The 23,959-nt window shown below is 41.4% G+C and overlaps 1 protein-coding gene across 1 annotated transcript; it reads right to left on the bottom strand.

Annotated features, from left to right (window-relative positions):
* Positions 1 to 2,633: 2,633 nt before the first annotated feature.
* Positions 2,634 to 22,259, bottom strand: KCMF1 (potassium channel modulatory factor 1). Its single transcript, XM_076065910.1, has 7 exons — positions 21,969 to 22,259; positions 16,866 to 17,033; positions 11,913 to 12,052; positions 9,950 to 10,050; positions 8,773 to 8,963; positions 5,908 to 6,232; positions 2,634 to 5,461 (listed from the first exon to the last, which is right to left on the bottom strand). The coding sequence occupies exons 1-7, from the start codon at positions 21,982 to 21,984 to the stop codon at positions 5,029 to 5,031; spliced, it is 1,374 nt and encodes a 457-aa protein (XP_075922025.1). The 5' UTR covers positions 21,985 to 22,259; the 3' UTR covers positions 2,634 to 5,028.
* Positions 22,260 to 23,959: the final 1,700 nt, after the last annotated feature.

Here is a 23,959-nt window from a genome sequence, read left to right as displayed (position 1 = left end):
TTGGCAAATGAACGGTATCACGTTAAAATAAAACCAACCCACCAAAATGTTAATGATCTATTAAACACTGCTTTCGCGACCAATATTCATATCGGGTTTTTTTTTATTAGATCGCGTAAATTTGTCTTAAAACCACCCCTACCCGATATCGTGTCAGGTGGCTGTCGTTATGTATAATAATATTGTACACATGTAGACATACGACTTTTTTTTATCAATTCCCCGCTTGGATGAGGGCCCTCAGCACTCCGCACCTCCGATGAGCACGGTTGGGCTACGTAAGTCGCGAAAGAAGTTCAACACACATACACAGCGTGCTGTTTGGGTCATGAGGGGCTTATTTGACCGTACTTCGAACCATGCTGATCAAAGTGTGGGGTTGACAAAAGGGGGGAGAACAGAAAACGTGAGCATCACGGTCCGAACAACAGCAACAACAACAGCCTCGCACAGCGCCTGCGAGAACCTGGCCCTGCATTGGTGGTCACCCATCCACGCACAATCCCGGGTCGGCTATTGTTCATCTTCGGAGATCGGGCACATTCCATGGTGATTTAGTCATAGGGCTTGTTTTGATACAAAGTACTGTATATATTCTTCGCAGTTGCCAGCCTTTTGATACGTGTGTTCGTTTGCGAGATCCGCATTGATTGCATGGGTTCGGCACAAGCGAAAATGCCACAGCGATCGCCGCCTGCAACTTTCAAGGCTATTTCAGTTTCCTCTGATACAACAGCCGTGAGACGTCAAAATACACAGCTGGTGCGGTCACTCAAGGCCATTTCCTTTGATCCCACGATGCTATTTAGGTGACTTAGCATGGCGCACGAAAAAGCACGCATTGTTAGAGTATTGATGTTGATCAGGTAGAGGGGGGGGAAGAGATGTCGGCTCTCGAGTCAATAATGCATGTTTAAAATGAACACGGAAACAAATGTTACTTTACAAAATGAAGTTGGGGAAAAACGGCTTGGATAATAAGCTACTTGCCAGATGAGTGTTTCCACCTCTGTTAGTGGGGGGGGGGGGGGAATTTAAGACGTGAGCAAAATGGTTCCTAACTTCATCATTAAAAACATCACAGTATTTATGGTACGCCTCTCACTTCCAACCATTAGAAATGAATCAGTTCACTAACAATTGGGGGCGAAGACGAAAACAAAGACTTTTATACCCTGTATGAAGATTGTGTGCTAATATACGGGCATGCCTCTATTGCAAAAAAAACCCAGCTAACATGGTAGCCTTGGCACCTGTCCAATTTTTTTATATCATTGCCAGTCTTGACTACGTCAAGGGTGTGGGATGAATTCACACCCAAGCAGAGTTGGTTTAAACCCCATCATGAAAAAAAACCACTCACCTCATTGCAAGAGGGCAATAACCCCCACACTAAAACGAATATTTAGTTTTCATGTATCACGGTAAGCTCGGAGGTTTTAGTCTATATGGGGAGGTGCCACAATGGAGGTCTGCTTATATACGGTAGATGTGTGTGTGTGTGGACTATATGCGTGGGATAATTTAGCACAGCCCACCTCTCGGGAGGTAAAAATGTGCTTATTCAGCAAATAATTACATATTAATTATTTTTTAAAGAAAACTCCAGTTTTCTGTAAAGATGTGAAAGTTCCAATTAAACGTCAGAACGTCTATACATTTTTGCTTCGGACATGACAATTATTTTGAAATGGTCAATAAAGGGGGGGGGGGTGTTTTTTTCCTTAAAAATATTAATATAAACTAGCCAATGTTCTTATTGAAATACAAAGTGCTGAGGACTTGGGAGACCCAAGGCATTTCCCCAATTGTTCCGACTGCACCGCAAGTGTCGATAGCACCACCGTGTGGAGGCTGCTAGCAGCTGGGTGTGAAATGTCAAGCGTGGCGCTGTAACCAAGCTGCTCTACGTTGACGATCATGCATCGTGGATTGCTGTGCGAGCGAGGGGTTGGTGCACTGAATGCGATTTAGGCACAACACAATATACACTCGTGACCCTTTAGCCTTAAGTAATGTCACATGGACTTTGAAGATCAGCTGGTGCACACAGCATGGGCACACACAGGTTCTCCCATCAGCTTGGTGTCATTAACACCACCACGCGAAGGCAGTCTGCAAATAACAGTTCGAATTTACTGGATCGGAACAAGGGTGTGCGATTCTATTTTAACACTGGAATTGTGTAGAATGTGTGCAAGTGAAAAGGTTTTTCAAGTACAGTACTATATCGATTCCAAAAGGTCGTACGGTGCTCTCAGCAACCACTCCCAACATTTCGTGGGTCCAGATTTGCACACACCCTTTTAAACTTCACCCTGCATGACACGTTTATATATAAACAAATCAAGTGGCAACTGTTTCTTCGTAAGGCAATCAATACCAAATCATAACATTCATTTGCCCTCAAGTTTTAATGGATTTTGATCACTGCCATGAGACTGGTTTTACGGTTGTTTTTCTCTCCAAGGGTTCATGGAACAGTACTTGTTTGAAAATGTGACATTGTCAAGCAAAACATTGAATGCTATAGGGATACAAATGTAAAAGTATAAAACGTCACAGTTGGCTACGTATGGTGCGAAGGAAGTTCAAACATCCATACAGGACACACTCAATGACAGTACTCAGTGCAGAAAAAGCACCCTTTACTCACCTGCTTCAAACAGCTCAGTATTCACCAGATTCACCAGGGCTGCCCAGCATACAGTGCCCATACATGAAACGCAGCCAAACAAGTCTCATTTTACTGTTTCACCTCATAGTAACGTACTGTTTAGGCCCTTATATCTTCAGTGATCAGTAAACTATTGAGGCTGTCACAGCGATTCCCAAAATCACAAGAAATATAAGGCCCTAGACATGCACCTCATGGTCTACACAAACATCACCGTAATTTCCTTTCTTCACCTTAATCTGACAAGCTAGATTAATTACGAGGTGAAATAAAACGTTTAAAAAACTATCAAAAATGGTAATTCACAAGGTGGATGCATTAGACAATTAGTAATTTGGCAACACCTTGTCAATGGACCTGTATGTAAAATAATAACAAATGAATCAACCATTCTTATAGCTGCTATTAAATACCTTACTATATGGAGGTTTTTGTGCAGTTGCTATCCACTCACTCCTGCTCACACAAAGATTGAATAGCCGAGTTAATATCCCACTGCGCTCAATTCAAATTTAACGCAACACATGCCAACATAATTCATCTGACCATTCGCCATGCTATTAAAAAAACTTAATGCTTACACTTCTCCAAAATTATTTTGTAAGATGCTCATCTTTACACCAAGTAAGCATTTGAAACATGTTACTGGAAATGTTAAGTGCTAAATATAAGATCTTGGATTGCTGAATTTGCCATAATTAGACAGACATAGCAGACATTTTGATTGTCATAGTGACAATTTGCTGTGCAAGTCTCGTTTCTATAACACGTAAGTACAGGGTTCCCACACATCAAGTACTTAAGTGCATCCACATTGCAATCAGAACTAATGTATTGAGGAAGATTTCATACCAAACACCAGATATTAACCACTGCAAGTACCAACTCTGCGGTTTGAATTCCTGAAGACTTTTTGCTTATGGCAATTCAATGACAATTCATTTTTCACTCACTCGGGTACATTCAGCTACATCTTGGCACTCAAATTATATCGCACGGTAATACATTAAAAGGAACGTTAAATATAACTTTAAATACAATGTTTTCATCTTATATTATTTTACATGAAACCAAAGCAAAATTAATAACATCTGCTGCATACCTGTCTTCCAATGAATACAAGCTCATGTCCATCTGTCAGTTGGTAATAGTTGTTTACTAGGCACAACTTATGAACAAACCAAGGTCCAAGACTTACTGCATGCCGATGTATACAAAACGTCATGCAAGTGTTAGGGTAAACCATCCAAGCACGATTTTATTCATTAGCATTCATACACACAGCAGCATAATAGGCATAGTTTCCAGAAATCACCGCAGTTTGGTTTTTCTTTTTTTTCGTATTTTAACTATGAAAACTGTTTAATCTGTGCCGTGTTCAACTTGAGACATAGCCACTTGTGTTCGCGGGAAATTAAAAGAACGTACAATTCTCCTCCATTACAGCTATATACACGAGTTACAGTGCCGCTAGGAATATAAAAACAAAAAAAAAGATGGAAGATGCATACTTGTGACAATATACAGTAGAGTGTCATAGCAGAAATATTACCAATTACTGAATGAAAAAAAGGTTCACTAGTAAGAACCATAACACAGGCAGGCTGAATTAACTCTTTGGTAACATAACCTTCAACTTTTGTCTTAAATAACAGAACGGTGGTTGGAAAATTTTCCAATTGCAATTTGACATTTTTAATGGGCTTAGAGACTGTATATGCACTTGGTTGCGTTCTAGCAATTACTGTATTAAGTACCATTGTTTTCCCAATTTTTTTGTTTTACGTGTAAACTAATTTCGTAGTCTCAAGTTGGAGATTATGAACCTTGTATAATGACCAATCAAGAAATGAAACTTCAGACATCACCAACCCACATAAGCATGCAATAAGTAAATTAAATTTATTTTATTAAGTCAAAAAAATACCAAACTTTTGCCTTTTGTAACAAAACAAGTTAACAAGTCGGGAGATCGTGTGATTCAAATAAAGTTCATTTTTAGAGAAAGAAGCTACTTTCAAAACAAAACACAGCAACCTGGGAAGGAATAATGCAACATATGAAACCGGTTTAGTGCTGAAAATGTTAAAACGACTTCCATTGGCATTGTACAGCTTATCAAGCTGATCAATGAAGAAAAAGTGCCATAATTTAAGAAAAATAACGTTAATAAACTCTGCCTTTTCCATAGCCATCGCTGCTATGATTAGGTCACAAGTGTGGTGATTTGGTTTAATTACTAGTGAACCTTACCGATCCCCAGCGAGAGTATTTTTTTTTCATTAACCGACCGTCACTGACAGATACAGCAGAGGGGGCATGTACGGCGTGGGGTGGCACACTGAGCGCCATCAAAGAGGCGGCGGGGGAGGCTCCTTCACAGCCCGGTGGTCTGCCAGGCTTAGCCCGTCGAGGGCTGGAATCTCACTGGCTGGGCGGCTCCCTGTGGAGGCCTCCCGCACAGGAAAGAAATGCGCAGCCGCGGAGGGCACATCGCTGGCCGTGAGGTCGCGTGGGAAAGGGGTGAAGGAGGTGGCGCCACCGAACAGCGATTGCTCAAACCACGGAAAGGCTCCACCACCCATGAGGAAACTGTGCTGCTGCTGCTGTTGCTGCTGTTGCTGCTGTTGCTGCTGCTCTCCTCCGCCCTTGTCATCATCGTGCCCGACGTCCGCAACGCGCAGCAGCGATGAGAGCAAAAGCTCTTGTGTAAACAGGCTATGATCAGCACGCTCGCACTCCAGGGCCTGCTGCTCTACGTCGCACAGCTGACCCTCGTTTAACCTGCATCCCACACGCAAACACACACATTTCAATTCTAAATTTAAAGCTTTCGTGACTGCTAGGATCCATACTCTTTGGTTCTATTAGGTAAAGTCACGTAGGTGAAAATAAATTAACAAAAAATCACGCCGTTTCGGCCACAACACAAGCGGCCTTCATCACAACACAAGCGGCCTTCATCAGGTGAAGGGACGCTTGTGTTGTGCCGAAACGGCGTGATTTTTTGTTATTTTATTTTCACCTACGTGACTTTACCCAATAGAACCAAAGAGTACACACATTTCACATTTAAGTTATTGCAAGCAGAGTTCCCAGAATATGGGGAAGATAAAATAATTGCATGTGTGACTAATACTACACATCACGATATTAATGCGAGTGCTTGCCTAACAAGGCAGTGGTGCTTTTCCACAAATTGTAATAAAAAATGTCAACCCAGAACAGACCTGTCGAGAAGAAAAGGTGAGTTTGCTGCCCCTGATTGCCCACTCTCTCCATTGTTGTTGTTATTTGCAACAGACTGCTGCTGAACCAGGCTTGCGCCGTGAGCTGCGGCCGAGTTGTTGTTCTGCCGGGCTTGGCTACGCGCTTCTCCGCCCTGCTGCTGTTGCTGCTGCTGCTGCTGTTGCTGCTGGTGGCGTGCCGCCTGGGCTTGCTGTCGCTCCAGCTGCAGTTGCATGTGGATCTGCTGCAGCTGTGAGGCCATCGAGCCGGCAGGGTTGAGCGCTCCACCTGCCACGCGACGCACGCCTGACAGCTGGGATAGCAGCTCTGTGACCGTACAGAGAACGGACAGTGTCATGCGGAACACACTGCACACAGCTCTTAACGAAACCCATTGCTGTCACCTACAACTATTCGGATAGGCCCCTCCCCCATTTCAAACCTTGCACTCGACAATCCTTTCCAATCAAACTTGTGCATTCGAATGCGAATAAAATAATGAAATATCACAAGCAACTGAGGATGTTTTGAGAGCAATGTACTCATGAATGTTACATAAAAAAAAATATGCATAACAAATGCAATTATGCCCAGGTGACAAGGGGGAGAGACCCGTTCTTAATTGAATCCACTTGTACACTTACAGGATCAGCAGTGAGCGATGAAAACAGAGCATTTAAAATCTATGTGTCAGATTCAGAGCTCCATCTTGTAACAACATATCCTCGTAGCGTAATAACACTTGGTTATTAATCGCTAAATGCCAAATACAATGAAGTCTACAGCTGCAACTATACATTGTATGTAATATTGGTTTTATTGAATCTAATACTAAATATTATCTTTAGGTTTTTTATCCATCCTAAGAATGTCCAAATATTAAATGTAAAAATGTACTTCGTGCATAGGACAAACTGATCAAGAGAACATGTACACGCAAACTCAAATACAACCTGTACGTATGGCCTAACAAGTCCAGTGTCACGCGTTCACACAATCTCACAAACATAGAAAGCCCAGATATAGCCCGCACCCTGTAACTCTTCACGCAAGTATATATGGAGGGCAGCTGCAACGTAAAGCTCAAAGTCCTTATACGGCACTTAAAAATGTTATATCATCTTTTAAAGTAACCCCTAAGATGTACATACACACCTCTGATATTCCTCAATAAGACAGATGTTTAGTTTAACACTAAACAGGTCCCTGCAGGGTGGGCTGGTAGGAACATTGGAATTTTGCGCAATTTTATGACATTGTTACGTAAAATTGTGCAAATTGAGAGCGTCTTCCCACCTTTTTGCCCTCAAAATCGTTGAGGGTTCTTCGGATAAGTTAACCTCTGTAGAGGAATGGAATGGTGAAATCTGCTCATTTTGGAGCAATGTATCATAAAATCGTTAAGGGCTGGGCCGAAAAATGACAACAATTGCATTTTAAAATGAGGAATTGTTTCCCGGTATACGGTAGTATGGGGCTTTTGAAAGGGGACGGATGGACACATTAATCTATTGCAGGCTGGTACACTCAGTTTACAACTTCGTTCCTACCAGTAATAGAAAACACTTTTTACAGTACTGTAGCCATTGCCACCACACTGAAATATCTATGGGTTTCCACACCCACTACACCATGCTACCTGTAAACCACTCTTCCAAAGACTACAAAGGCCCGAACAGTTTTACTGTTAAATGCTGGGTAACGGTAGGGGATCCGATGCGTCTAACAATGTGTCCCTCATAATTGAGTTTGCTTCTGTGCGAATGGGAAACTTTGTGTCACGGCAGGCACCAGGTCCTCTGCGGCCGTGGTATACCATGGAGTGGAAACAGATCAGGGAAGAAGTGCAGAAGAGTACATGCAAGTCGTAGTGATGCAAAGAGGTAGCAAGAAGAGGAGCGCATGTTCCCAAACAATTACAAAGCCTAGGGCTTGAAGACGATGGCCATAAATTTTGATTTAAAGCTTTCGTGACTGCAGTAATTCATATTCTTAGTTTTTTCGGTAAAGTCACGTTGAAGAGAAACAACAAAATAACAAAATATATATAAAACAATAAAAAATTCTCACGACGTTTCGACCATAACTCAAACGGTCATCATCAGGTGTGTCGGTTTGCATAAATTTATTTTGAAAACGGCATATTTATTTATATAAAAATAACGTTTGCGTCACGCGCAACGATGGCAGTTTGCCAGGACTAGTCCATCTATTTTTTGAAAAGAGGAGGGGGGAGACGAAATTTGTTTTTATGTATGCTGTCTGAAAGGCACTGTAAGCGTGAACAATCAATCAAGAACTGAAATGATTTATCAAATCTTTCCAATGATTGCTAAGATAGAATCCATCTTCTCGGTTGAAATTGTCTCTGTGTTTGTATATGTGGATAGCCTCATGAACGAATCTCTCATGGAAGCCAGATGGCTTACAAAGAACCTCCGTCTTGGAAAAGTCAATGGCATGTGATCCTACTGAATTAGAACAATGATCTGCTACGGCCGAGGTGTTGGTCCTACCGTGTTTAAGGTCTGCTTTATGTTCACGAATGCGGTCCGAGATATGGCGTTTGGTTTCTCCAATGTAACTACTACCACAGAGGCAACTTAGTTTGTAGACACCAGGGTATTGTATGTCCGGAATCACATCTTGGCCATGTTTATAACATGTAGACTTTCGCGACCAATATCATGCATAAGGGTTTTTTTTTTGGGTTACATCATGTAAATGAGTCATTAAACCCTTACTAATTGGATGATCGGGTGGTGGTAGGTTTAATGCAACACATATTTACGCGTTCTAACCACCCCCCCAAAAAAAACATACCGAAGACCATGGGGGCGCCTCTGACGTGTGCGCTATCGTGCTACCTGCTATGGGATCCATTGCCTCGCGGGCGCTGGGAGAGTAGGATCCCTGCGAGGCCGAGGAGCTGGAGAGGCCCCCCCCACCCGTCGAGTTCCCTGTAAAGTGCATATTGGAGCGGCGCACGCGCGTCACGCCGATTCCCCTGCCCGGGTGCAGCACTCGACGCATGTGCCGGATGCCACTCGAGTCGTCGTGAGAGAAGTGTTAAGGATTCAAAAACCAAGAGGCATTGGAAAGACGATTTTCATATGACTGTGCATACCACCTTATGTGGAGTCTCTAAAAGTACAGTTCAGTTTTATGCCTGGCTGGTTATAGCAATTTTGACATTTTTGGGGAGATTGCCTGCGAGCAAGAATTAATCAGCGAGTGCATTCTACTACATTGTGTGCCAAACAGATGTTGGACACGTGCCGAACATCATTTTACTTGCATTACAACTATGCCATTTCATATTCAATAAAGCAAATGTACAAACTCATTAGATCAAAAACAAGTCGACATCTAGAAAATAAATTGTGAACCTTGAGCACAATTTATTGCTGGGAAAGCATAAATGAACCAAAAATAGTCAAGCAAAAGGGCATTCATTGTGCAGCCTTCATCCCAGCTCGCAAGAGCCAGCTTTCATGAGATTGAGCTATTTTCTTTAAAATGTCAATATTTCACCCCATAAACGTTATTTTTATGCCATCTTGGAAAATAAATATTTTACTTGTGCTTTTTTTGGAAACAGTAATTTAAAATAAACTATGTCTATTAATACAAGTATGACATTAAATCACTAAAGTAATTTAGACAAAAAACATTTCAATCCACCCTAAGCCAAAACACAAGTGTTTGCAGAAGAATACAAAAACGTTCAGAATTGTCAACTCTACAACCAACATATTTGGCAAAAGTGACTTGATTGCCAAACTTAAAAAAAATAAAATCAACATTGTGCTATAAGTTGTAGCAGAATACAGAACCGACTTCGTCGTTAGTCCTGTAAGATGTCCAATTTTAGTTCAATGCTAATTCGTACATGACTGACATAATTAACAATTAAGGAGGGTAGGACTATATTAAAATTGTCACCGGGAATAAAAAAAACAATCAAAGACGTTCAACAAAACATACATACATAAACGTGATGATACACCCCAAACAGAAAGCAACTTCAACCAAAAGGATATGATGTCTCGAGGAGTTCTGTGTTCGACTGTAAGGTGTGCGGCGAGGTCATCCGTCACGTGATTGGGATCTCCTCCGGGTAACGCCGCACACACTGGGCAAACCTGCGTGATGACATTACACAGGCTGACCGACACCCTCATCCAAATGTCAGGACGCATCAGACTGCTAATCCTGATCAACAAACGTTTGACTGCTCATTACGCATCATAAGAGCACTGTTACTGTTTGAAAACCAGTCGGCTCATGACGATCTAAACACTCCAACATGAGCTTTCAGAAGCACCTCGGCAGCCATCTGGACCGCTCTCTTCCTCCCGATATTAGGAAGCAACTGAAGCTATGCGCACTTTTAAATAATCGAGATTGATAACTAATTTCTTTATCACTTTTTTTGTTGTCCCTCCGCCACACCTCCAATTAGCACGGTTGGCTACGTATGCAGGCTACAACTTTAGCATACTGCTTAAAATAAATGTGTAAATAATGTAGGTATTAAAAAAACTTTCCACAGACTGTCAGTGGTTCCTAAGTAAAGCATTCGTTGTACATTTACATGATTCACATTTCAACAAGGACAATTTAATGTACATATTGATACAATTTTGAAGAAATTTCAAACTCTGATACATTCTGAATCACACTGAATCACTCATTCTCCTGGTAATGGGTCATATGCTGCCAGAGGTAGAATGCGTTAACATTTTCACAAAAAGTGTACATGTCAAATGAACTTGGTAAGACTTATGAGCAAAAAGTATCAATCTTGATTTGAAGCTTTTGTGACTGCAGGAACCCATACTCTTTGGTTCTTTCGGTAAAGTCACGTAGGTATAAAGTATGGTCAAATAGTCTGGTAGTTACACAAGCTATGATGGTTAACTGGACATACTGAAACATGTCAAAATTGTAAATGCCAGCTGTTATAAACACATTGTTAATAATTTAACACACGTTAATATAAATACAAAAAAAACAATACTGCACGTGCAATTCTACAACATCAAGCTTTTTGCGTTGTCACATTATTGATTTTTCAGAAAGGCCTGGATGACGTTGATAATCAGAAGAAATTTGTACCAAGCAAGAGAAGGAACTTGTAAGTACATATTTTGAAATCAGTTTTAATTGACTGATGTTGACTACACATCGTCCCTGCCCAAAGACAGGGGCAAAGACAACTTAGAATGACCAAGTCCCAAACAAAATCTGCAGGCAACTAATTATTGCTCAACTTCCTATTTACAGCTACAAGTACTCTGATCATAGGCTACGTGACATCACATCATCACGTAAGGTCATCTTCTGTTTTAATACAATGACTGTAAATTGATATATTTTGTGCGAGGCACACCATGCATAGATGTAGATTAAAGCGTACATATCTGTGGTTAAACACCAAAAAACGTATTCTATGGGTCTTTCGGTAGTCACGTAGATAGGTTCAAATTAATAAAAAACGAAATGCAAATTTAATGCTGGATTGGAAAATTAACACACTGCATATCTATTTACATAAAACCTATTTCTTGGTAGATACATAAACCCATTACTATCTACGGCCCTTTGGTCAATCCACTGAGGGCCTCCCCACTCAGTGCGGCTCGTGGGGGTTATTGAACCACACTTACCACGCTGTTCTGTGTGGATTGGGGGACAGCAAGCAGCGCAAGCATGGGAGCTGCCTACAATATAGCTGTGCTGATTCTCATGAAAACCTGTCGTGCATTGTGGTCCATCCATCCAAGGTGATCAATCCATTCAGGTTAAACCTTAGTTAGCTTCCAAGCACTTATGAGATTGGGCACAATATGGGTGATTTGATCACTCGCTAGCCTAAATCTTTATTTCAAGGTCGGGCAAAGGTGGTCCTGTAGCAGTACACATCAAGTCACAAAAATTAAACATGCAACCAATGTCAAATCATATTTTATATTAAAAAAACGGCAATGTGACTGGCACGTACCACCTCAGTGGAGGCCTCTGCATGCTCTGATGTGACGTGCTCTTGAAGAGTGGCCTCCGTGAGACCCATCTTCCCACAGTAAGGGCACGTAAATGACTGGGGCTGCTCAGCAGTGAGTGCCTCGCCACCGTAATACAGATCTGCAGCACGCACACACAACGCATGTAAATGAGAAACTGTACAATAGGAAAAACGCACCTCGACTCCAATTAACAAATGCATTTACATCACACATGCCGCATGCTAAATTCTCAACGCACGTGATGCTTACAGCTTACTGTTTGGAATACAAATCATATGAATGTAGTGAAAGTTAAATCTCAATATATCTGAACCCAATTGACCTGACTTGTTGATAACATAGTGTGATGTGCTAGCACAATAAACAAAAATTAAACATTCATTAATAACACTGACTTACAAACAATCGACTTATGAACTTTCAGAGATACTAAGAAACCTGTCATAAGTAATGTAGATGCCACATGAAGATCCAGTGGCATCTACATCTGCAGAACATGAAGATCCAGTGGCATCTACAGCTACAGGAGATTTGACAACTTTTAAAGCCATTCCCCTTGTTTGGTGTACACGCCATACAAAATGTGTGGAATCGACAGGATTAAAGTTGGACTGACAAACAGACCTCTGGAACCTAACTCATTCATAAGTAGAGGAGTTCCTGTAATCGGCAACGTTCTAGGCAATGGTTCTTCAAAGCACACAAAATTTCGAAGGGCCATTGCCCAAAACGTTGTTGATTATATATTTAGTTATTTTAAATTAGTGTTCCTGATTAATGTGTTCAGTTTTTATTTGAATAGTTTTATTCATGGATGCACCTCTCCAAACTGATTTGCTCATTGTTTTACCTTTTCAATATAATTTATCAGTGTCCATGGAAGGCTACGTACGGTGCGGAAGTTCAACATACATACATGTCATAGCAATACATTCATATACGCATTTGGTACATATCTGATACAACTAATTGACAGTTTAGTTTTACCAAGACAACACTGCCATCTGGTGGTTCGTTCAATATTTAAACGTGGGTCTAAGGCTGATATTTTTTTTAATCCTCTCCAGAAGATACATCTAGTACTGTACCAAGTATGTGTTTGTATGGCTCAAGCAGACATTAACTGAAATTATCAATTTTAATTCATAGCCAATATTGTAAGTTTAAGAAAGCATCCAAAATGTCACAACAAAAAAATCCATCAACTACTATTCATATAAAAAAATTACACAGTAATTATGGTAAATGAAATCAACTGAACAGCTCAGCTCTCTGAAACTCATTACATAGATTGTGCTGTGCAGCATAAAAACACCAAAATCAAATCAAGGTCACATGTGGAAAGTCTGAGAACACTTAACAGCATCTGGATTCAGTGAATATTAGAAACATGAGAAACAAGGTCACAGTGTTTTGTGGGTGCCACCAGTACCATGCCTTATTTATTAGGACGCTAATATAGTACAACTGCTCAATTATAACACAAGTCCAATATGTAAACTTTATCCAAATTGTGAAACCAACAAATGAGACGAAGAGTAGTGAGAGACAACAGTGCAGGATTCACCAAAGAATAAGTGTAGTCCATGAAATAGAAACATACAATTTAAAACTATTTTCACAACATTTTATACATGCAAAAACAGGCTGGAGCTGAGATGGCCTATACTAGGACTGACTTATTGGGGTGTTTAACATCACCGTTATTAATACCATAGCATCTTTATGTTTAGATTGTGAATTTAAGAAAAATATTGCTACTTTACAAATTAGCTTCAGTCAATATTTTGCCAAGTAAAATTTTGCAAAGCAATTGTATCAGCAATGTTGATTATAAAATGCAACAGAATCCAGTCATAATGCTAAATGAGAGACGCTGCCAAATTGTCATTGCAATGAGCAGATGGCAGAGTAACAAATTCACTACACTGAAGATAATGTGACTAAAATATGCATCAAGTAAAATTAAAATAACTGGCTTGGTCATCACTACAGTATATCACAAATTAAGTTAAAAAAACACTGTCCCTTCTCTGATTTTTTACTCTGAGAGAAGATATTAATTTTCATCAGGTGCTTGTCATTGGGATTTTAGCCAACGATCCGCGTGGGCATAACCATCGTAAATATGCGCCGTCTCCTTCACAGTGCAAGTTAAAGTTCCCAGACGTCCTTCACAACAGCAGACCACTGTGTGCCAGCATCAAGGTTCAACATTTGAACCTTATAGTGGGACCCCGGGGTCTCATAAGCCCCCGGCTCTCACATTTACTGCGTTGCGACGTCATTTTATGTCTGTTGAAGGCGAACGATACAGCAATCTATTCCTCTTGACGAGTTCTACACAATGCACTAATTAAAGTTTTGTTAATGACTACGGAAATTTTGACAACGACGGGTGCTTGGTGAAGAACGGGAGGATTGATTTCTGGTGGGTCGCGGCGTTTATGTGCGCGGTGGGATGGAGTCGCCAAAAAATAAATTAATTATGATTCTGACTACCGTGTATACGGGACCCCGGGGGTCCCGCCATAAGGTTCATTTTACAAATTCGAAAATTATTCACAAATTATGCAATTGGGATTATACATAGCAATTGCTGCCCCCATCTGGCAGACTAATGCCGAGGTCACTCTTGCAAATGAGCAACTATCCTGATCTCTCGAGCTCTCACCTGGTTAACCAGAATACAGTCAATACTCCAATCATGTGACCATCTTTCATTAAACTGGAGCACATAGAGTGAGATTACGCCTATCAAAATGAATATTCATTTAGTTGCCATAACGCATTAACTGACTCGGTAAATACAAGGAATAATCTCAATGTTAGCATGCTGGCTTTAATTACCATGAGGTAAATTAGAACAAGCCAACAGCCACCTTACAAGCACATGCTTAAAGAGATGTGCCAGGACATGATGATCTAGTCATGTATCATGCAAGATGCCACGACTTAAAATAAATTATTGGAATAAATTGCTACTGGTCATACACTACATGTTAAAGAATCAAAAGCCTACATAAGAAACAAATTATCAATCAATAACCATCAATATTTATGTCAACAATATCTGAAAAGAAGCATAAGCTTGTCTACAATGTAACCCTGATTCAATGAAGTACTGATTTAACACTTACAATAGCTATGCTGCTTTTACCGAAATCCTTTCTAATATAAGAAAGATAATGGATAATATTACACTTTAGACACATTTTATCTTCAACTTGCCTGCATCGGTTAAACATCTAGATGGTACAATGATCAAAACAAATGCAGACCACAATGTTTGCAGGCTTCCTTTTATCCTAATCCATAATACAACCACAGTTAGTCTGATTTCATATAATCAGCACGCTTGTACCCCGATACCTTGTGATGCCTGAGAGAACATACCTTGGAAACCTATTTATGCAAGTGTTGTTTCATCTGCTGTGCTTAAATTATTCAAACCCGATGTATTCTACCCGAGATAACGTCCCTCGATTCACTGTGCCCTTTGGTTTTTCGAAAATGTTTCCCCCCCAAAAAAGTATAATCATGATTCCGTAAATACGAATTTTACATAACATATATCGAATTAGTAACGTTAGAGCAAATTTTAATGTATTTAGTTGCCATATAACGAGGGACAACTGTACATGTAATAAGTACTATTTGGTTTATAGAGTAAAATGCGCGCATACTGCACACACTGATAAATGTAATAGACAGTGCTTTTTTTACATTTATGTTAATTCGTTTTGCGAGTCAAGACTTTTCAGCTCACCAGACCATTGAGACATTTTGAGTTGAATTAGGATCTTGCACGTGATGCTTTAGTTAGGTTCACGATTAAATGCCTTTGCTATTCATAATGAATCTTACGAATTTTAAACATGGTCGGGTTAGACTTGGGAAATTTGCTGAGAATCCTGTACCCACAAGTACATGATTCATGTACATGATTCTCAGCAATGGCTAACAGTGACAAGTGATGCCTAAATTGGTTCTGGGTCCTCCTCAACCCCCTTCACCAACTGGCACTTACCATCATTATGAATTATGCTCAAACAACACCTCAGCTCAACATAGTGTTAGAGAGGCTTTCATTCACACTGGATTAACCAAGAGCTGTAAATATTACTGTATTTAAAATGTATAAACCTTTGCCAATCCACTCGTGGATGAAGGCCTCCCCATGCGTGCAAATGAACGCTAGTAATTTTTTTTCAGGTTTCTGTTTTACAGGACGAGTGAGCATTGTTATTGCAGAGGAGATAAGATAGATTAGAAACTAAAAATCACTAATATGTATGCTGCATGATCATGATTGGAGAGCATCTCAATAAAATAAAATGTTAGCCTATTTGTTTCTGTTATAAATCAATGTTCATCTCAAATGTGGTTGTTTAATTTGTATAAAATTTGTTCTATGGGCCAACAGTTTTCCTGTGCAAATATTTGCAATAAACATGTTGAATGCAGTCTAGTGTAGGATATGTTGATAAATGTCCAAAATGTATATTTTCTTAAGATTGCCTGAACCATTTTTTGCTTTGTCTATGTCACCACCAATATAAATGGGTACATTACAGTTTGTCAATCAGTAGGTCACTCCTTCCAGGTTCTGGCAAACATGGAATGGCAGGGCAAATACCCTCTGGAGGGGCTCTCGTGAGCTCCTTCAAGTGTACACTCTTCTGCCAACTGTGGCATGGACAAGCAATTGCAGGTTTCACCTTTACCTGCTTATGTACTCTGAATAGCGCAATATTCACATATTAACTGGCAAAAAAAATCTCATTTATGTGTTACACATTCACAATGCTACAAAACAATCGCACACTTTCAGCCGTAATTAAAAAATGTCCACTGTCTTGCATCACAAACAACAGTCCCTTATTTTGTCAATGGGAGCGCTCAGCAAAACCACCAAGATGTGGCCTTACCGAAGTCGACACGTGTGAGGATACACTGCATGGGATGGTCCGCGGCGTGCCTGGACGTAGTAGCGCCGCTTTCGTAGCACGAAGCGCACAGGTCGTAGTCGTAGCAAATGAGACACTTGTATCGCCTTCCGCGGAAGTTACCTTTCATGCATGCGTCGCAGCTTACACCTGTACGTACACAGACAAAACATGTTAACCTAATACCTAAATTCACAAAAGCTTGTTAATAATGAAGGTCCAATATGCAATCACTTGAGTGTGAAAATCAGTATTATAAACCATCCAGTTAACTAATATTAACAAATGGACACATTTTGAGTGGCAAACATAATAAATGAAAGTCATTAAAAAATTACACAATTATTGACTTAAATGGTGGCATTGTTTAAAATATGTAGGGGTACATACACTTATTAAGCCATATAAACATGCGTTAAATCAACACTAAATATCGCAATTCATTCAACATTTCATATCCACTTAGCTATAACCACAAAATTATCTGCAGAAATGTCAAATTTGTAAAACAGCAATATTTTTGTATGTGCTATGTGTTATGATACCTAATTTCCATTTTGGGCTCGCCTTAAAGGCAGGAGGATAGCTGGAACCTTGTTAAAATGATATTCTTATTGGTGATCTACAACATATGCAGTGAAACTATGAGTTTAGTTAATTTTATTTTTTTCAAAACTTTGTTATTACAACACTTTAATCCTTCGTAGACCACTAGATAAAAATACGATGAAAGTTTAGGCATTTACCCAGTGCAGGCAGCAGGTAATATTCAAGTGGCTGTATATTTAAATGATCATGAATTGCAAAAGATTATTCCTGCCTAAAGGTTTTAATACCTTAAGAAAATTCTGGAAATTTAATTAAACAAAAAACCTAACCACAAACAGCCAACACCGGGCTGGCAGTACCTCAAACAACTGATTAAGTGGACCTTGACATTTTATGTTGGGACATTTTTATTTTAGAACATTCTTGTCACACACCATCTTCCACACATCTGTTTAATATTCCTGGACACCAGTAAAGGCCCTGCTCCACTAAATATGAAAGTAGATTCACCGTAAAAAACCCATAACCATCACATGGCGTTCGTTCAAACCTGCTTAGCTAAAAAGTGAAGGCTTTTTTTTATCTCATAAATCCTGCATCAGTATACTATATAAATCAATAGTATAGCTAACACTGAGTATTCCCATGACTAGAACACATCCGTTAAGGTGATTTCAGGCATGCGCAGTTGCCTGTGCGCAATACAGTCATTGGACATGGCGGACGGTAGCCATCTATTAAAACCTGTGGTGGCACAGATTATTTAAGTAAATTCAAATACCACAGAATGTTTTCACTATTTTAATTAACTTCACGCTTTTACACAGCTTCCTTACACAAATGCTGGATGAAATTCATACCTAATTATGTGGTATAGCAGCATGAAACAACTATTGCCACCCATGTCACCATGTGACAAAAAAGTACACTCCAGCACCATCTGCCCCTGGAGTCCCTCAACGCTAATTAATAAGGTATTTATTCACAAGTTAGAGTGATCGGCACATCTGCATCGGGGAAACTATATATTTGTTGCATTCCAGGAACTGCGTGTAAAATGATAGGGTAATTGTACGTGAATTCAAACAACTTACCAATGAACATTAGTGCTTGCACTGCGCAACCCTTTGGTCCTCATGTAAATACATTTTATCAAAATAAAATTGGGAACATATTTTAAGCCAAAACACTGAGTGTTTTTCATTTACCACGCTTATTGCATTTCTGGATAAAAGCCTATCCATTATGACTGCATTACCTAAGAGTCGATGCAGCTGCAATCCATCCCACTCCTATACATCGACACTACACAATGCTTTATCTTTTCAATACACATTCCTTTTTTGCTTGCACTTCCACAGCACCCATTATATAACTGCTTAGTCCACAAATTGCTACTATTTGCAGTCATAATTAATGAACTGAAATTTTTTGTCTGTTTTACAAACATTTGTGGATGTATTCTGAGAATATTACTAAACAGCTTTGAAACAGCTACACTATGCATACTTAAAAAAGAAGTAATCCATCACAGCTGTAAGTGATATGAAGGAATAATACATTATTATCTTTGTGTATAAATCACTCCAGTATGCACATCAGTAATTGTTTATATTCACCATAACATAAAAAAGCAAAATGTATTACGTTTGATGCCTAAATATAATACAGCTGGTTAAATGAAGCAATTAAAAGTCTCCTGCATAACTTAAAGTTGCATACAAGCCCTCAAACATTTCTGTACACCTACCACAAATCTTGCGTTTAAAAATGCATATACATTGACATTATTTTCCTAATGCTCCTTTGATTATGAAGCCCAACATAAACTTCATTAAGATATAACAAAAACACCTCAACCAAGATTTAGCAAACGAATATGTACACTCGCAATGCCGAATGACAGGGCTTGTGACATGTTCATTCTCCCATACGTAAAATCTTAATGGTGGAAATTGAAATTTGTGGATTGTAATTCTCATTAAACGACTTCAAATGACACCATTTTAAATATAAGGTAACTAATGTATTAATTATAGGGCCGTTTAAAGCTACGTATGAACTTACAACAGTAGAAAATAAAGCAGTCCAAATAATCCTTCTCGTAACCCGACAATTCGCAAAACTGTCACGCACTTGACGGCAATATTTTGGCGATAAAGTACGTCCCCCTACTTTTACCAACGTGGAAATATACAACCTAAGGTCGAATTATGATACTATATGAAATATCACTGTACAATTGACCGAAAAATTTTTATCACAAAAAATACTTGGGACACCACTTGCACAAAAAGCCTCCCCCTCTGAATGAATGCATTTTGTAGCCCTTTGCTTTGTGACAATGTTGGCTTAGCACGCTAAAAATATTAAAATCCCATTTTCCATCATCACCATCATCATTGTCTACCCTCACTGTTAGCCCCACCATAACCGACTGGCCGTATTTAATTACCGTATACTGTGGAGGCGATATCCGAGAAAAAACTTGCCAGGGAATCAAACTCGGTCATTTGAATTGCGAATGCAGCCTCTACACAACTACAGCTTCATATTGTGCAAATCAATTCTGTATTTATACACGGAGAAAATAAAATTAAAAACATCGGTTTAGCTTCAGGACAATTCAACAATATAACGTGCTATAAATAGGACATTACAAGCCTCATAGTAAATGTTTCGAATCATTTGGGTTCCTGATTTTCTCTTTTGCTTCTCGGACCAAATACTTCCTGATATTAATGCTAAACGTCTGGTGCTCTCGAAACAATTACGGTACATCCAGTGATACTATTTACAAAGGTGTGTTATGTCCATGTGTACACACATCTCCAAACAAATACCTGTCAATCCTGCATTAATTAAAAGTCACCAAGCACTTCATACGGCAATTACAATTTGAAGAGTAAGCAAGATTTAATTGCGCTTGACTTAATATAAATACTATAAAACGTACAACTGTGCACTTAAATGGTGGTCTTTCACCGGTGACAACAATATTTTATTAAATAGCAGTAATTCAACAAATCCCACTTTGTACCACGCGTCTAACGGCAAAGTGGCAAAACAGCAAGAACTTGTGACATGCGCAGTGATCTAACCACCGCCCACCATCCAATACAAACCGACATGTGAGCACACGAAAAAGATTACTTACATTACTATGCCCATCGCATTCTTGGCAATGAAAATACTTACGGGATAAGTTAATCCTGAAGGGACAGTGGTCTCTTCAGGATTAACAAAAACCAACGCAGGAAACCCCCTTTTTTACCGAATCTATGCAGGAGATGCGAGCATCACTCGAGACGTAAAACTTGAGGCCATGATAAATTGCCCAAACCCTCGGTATTCGTGCGTCAATCAAATAAATAAGTGTACGGTAGAAACTGCAATGTATTCGACATCAAAGGCCGCCGCGCTGTGCGCTAGTGTTTACGACACTGGGAGGGGACGATCTGCAGTGCAGTCCGGCAGACACAATCGCCCTGGCCTCCCGACCACCTCTGTACTCCTGCCGTATTTCGATGAAGCCACCATTAAGAACGCTATATTTTTTCAGCTTCCATTTCACGAGTCCGTAATTGGTATGCTAATAGCATATATACGGTAAGGCTTTGCCAAGTCCTAAGGCTTTTCAAGAGGTGCCTGCGATTGGGACATTTGACGTACTCCTTTTTTTTAGGGAGCGTTTGCAAAGAAGCCCTTACGTCTCACGTCAGGTTTGGCCATCGCAAATGAGGCAGTCTGAGGATCATATTCGCGTAACAGTAGGCGTAGTAATAATAAACCTTAGCTATCACGTGACGCCAACGCGAGCCTCACCGAACAGGCCCGAATGATTTGACATGTTGATGCAAGAGCATCGACTACGGTCATCACCGCTTCTGATCAAACACCTCGCCTACGGTGGCGATGAAGGAGGCGGGTCAACATCGCCACCGGTGATCACAGTGACGCGGCAGCTTGGTGGAGCGGTGGAAGGACGTGCAAAGGAAGAGAGGGGAGAGGAATCAGCGATGGGGTTAATGAGGTTAAGGGGACAAAAAAAGGATTAAAAGAGGACGTGAATGGAGAGCAGGTTGACGATGAAGATTAAAGGTTGAAGGAAGAGGGGCTCCAAATCAGCATGATACAACGATGACAATGAAAAAAAGCACAAGGTAGTTACAAACACGATCAAGTAGTACGAGGTTTACAACAATAAGAGCAGTACAAGTCATCGAGGATAACGCGAGGCAGAGGCCGGTGGGGGGGCCACTCGGCCACCGCCACTCGTTACCGACAAGCGCCTCTCCCTGCTCGCGACTAGACGTCGCCGCCGCCACCCCCCCCACCACCCCGGCTCCCCACCCACACTGGTTGTCACCGGCAATTCCGGGGTCCCCCCTTGCACGAGGGGTCCCGCACGGGATTCCCGGTCGGGGGCCTCGGGCTCCTCCCGCAGCCTCTGCGAGGCTCAGGCGAGGAGAGAGATGTGGGGGGGGGGGGTGGTGGGGGCGCCCCGCCATCTTGGGCCGCCCCGCCGCCTCTCACCTTCATGGCGAGACATCCTAGGCAGGCGTGGGCCCCGGGGCCGTCGCGGAGGCTTCGTAACGCGCTTAGCCGGCGACTCGAAGGTGTCATGAAGGAAGCCGGGGCTCGCCGGCGCCGTCCCTCTCGCCGCCGCCCCCAAAGGCCACCGATCCGCCGCCCTTTCTCCGCCGGAGCCGTCGCCGCTTCTCTCTCCCCCTCCTCCTCCTTCTCCCCGGACCAGCCAAGCGACTCTGACGTCACCGCTACCGACAGCCAACGCGCGGACGCCGGAAGTCGGCAAGGGTTGGTGGTGGTAGTGGGGGGGGTACTGCGTGGTTGGGGGTGGGTACCGGAAGTAGAGAGGGGGGGTGTGTGTGTGTAGACAAGGGGGGTGGGGCCAGGAAAAGAAAACGAAGAGGTGGGGAGTCACCACCGGAAGAGACGGTGGGTGGGGGGGGCGCCACCGGATGTTAGTTGGGAGTGAGCGCGCGGCAGGACTCACCGGAAGTTATAGAGGGGCGAGGGTGGGGGGCGAAAGGAGGGGGTAAGGGGGGTAAGGGGGGAAAGTGGGCGAGTTGGGGAGGGGTCCTCCGGAGCGAATTCGGGGGTGTCCACGCAGATCGCCTGATTCAGTCATTTTCAGCACGTGTCAATACGTATCGTGGTTTTTTTTTGTCGCGTCAAGTATTATCACGTTCGCATTTTCGATTCGTTGCCGGCAGTCGTTGTGGTGTGGTCCCTGGTCGCGGGGTTTTTTTCAATTTAAAGTCGTGCTTTAGAAACCTCACTGGTAATAGACCACAGCTTTTGTCTGACGCATTGTCTCGCAGGATGATCGGGTTTCAATGCAAATTCACCGTCTCGAAGACGATACAAACGTGTGGACGTACGAGAGCCACGTTTATTATGATGCCTTCAATTAATTCGAGCACTGGCTTATACCATGTGCTGGAACGTCTATCCATGTATACATACAGTACGGTGTAGAGATAATGAAGTGTCAATTGTTTGGTTTGTCACGATATGGAATCTCCAAAACGGTTCGATAAGAGAAAAGAAAGCAAACAAAACACGTTTCTCTACGCCTCTTGCCGAATACATTTACGTGGGGAAAAATAACGTTCTGTACACAAATACAAACCAATGGGAACCAAACTAAATATTCCGGAAGACTCGCGTTTTATCTACAGAATATAATTTTGCGGGAATATTTACCTCACCGTTGAATCGTATTAAAACCCACGGTTTAGACATGACGTCACCCAACCCTGTAACTTCCACGCGGTGACGCCATCCTGCAACGGCTGGACGTGATGACATCACGCTTAACGGGCACAACTGCGCGATGACGTCACCCAGGCCCTACGGCGTTGAGCCGGGTCCTTGCGTGCCGGCACCCCGGCCCGACTCCAGGCGTGCCTCTCCCACAAATACGCGGGCAGTGTTATAGGAAATGCAGCACGTGCATCTACACACGCCGTGTCAACCCGTATTCCTGTACAGGGAAATTGAGCTTGCAGGTCCACCATACGGCGTACAGCCGTTTCAATACGGGCAAAAGAAAACACGTGTCTTTTGTTTCTCCCTTGTGAAGGTCTTACAGATAATTGCGACAATTGTATCATCGCTTTTTCACCAGGTGGCCTTAAACCTAACCCACAAATCTCCAATCCGTTTACAAAGATGACACCGCGAAGTAAATGCATCGTCAATCCATATGATTTACCCGCATTCTTTTACAGGGAAATTGAGTTAAAAAAAACGAATTGTCTAATTGTTTGTGTTTCTCCCTTGTGATGGGACTTTGTAGGATGAACGTTGAGATTTAAAAGGGCACGGGGTGACCAATAAGGTCTGAATTGGTTCGTAATAAGGTAGGCACTGATAAGGGGTTGACAGGTATGCATCTAAATGACACTCGTGATGCAGCTCAATTAAAACATTGTATATTCCATGGAAGCAAATGCAACGGTGATCAAATTGTGCAAAGGGTTAATTAACCATTAAGGGTA

This window comes from Petromyzon marinus, chromosome 9, assembly GCF_048934315.1.
Source record: "Petromyzon marinus isolate PM22_M1 ecotype Great Lakes invasive population chromosome 9, UKy_Petmar_22M1.pri1.0, whole genome shotgun sequence".
Lineage (NCBI taxonomy): Eukaryota > Metazoa > Chordata > Hyperoartia > Petromyzontiformes > Petromyzontidae > Petromyzon > Petromyzon marinus.
This window is presented reverse-complemented; position numbering and strand designations above follow the sequence as displayed.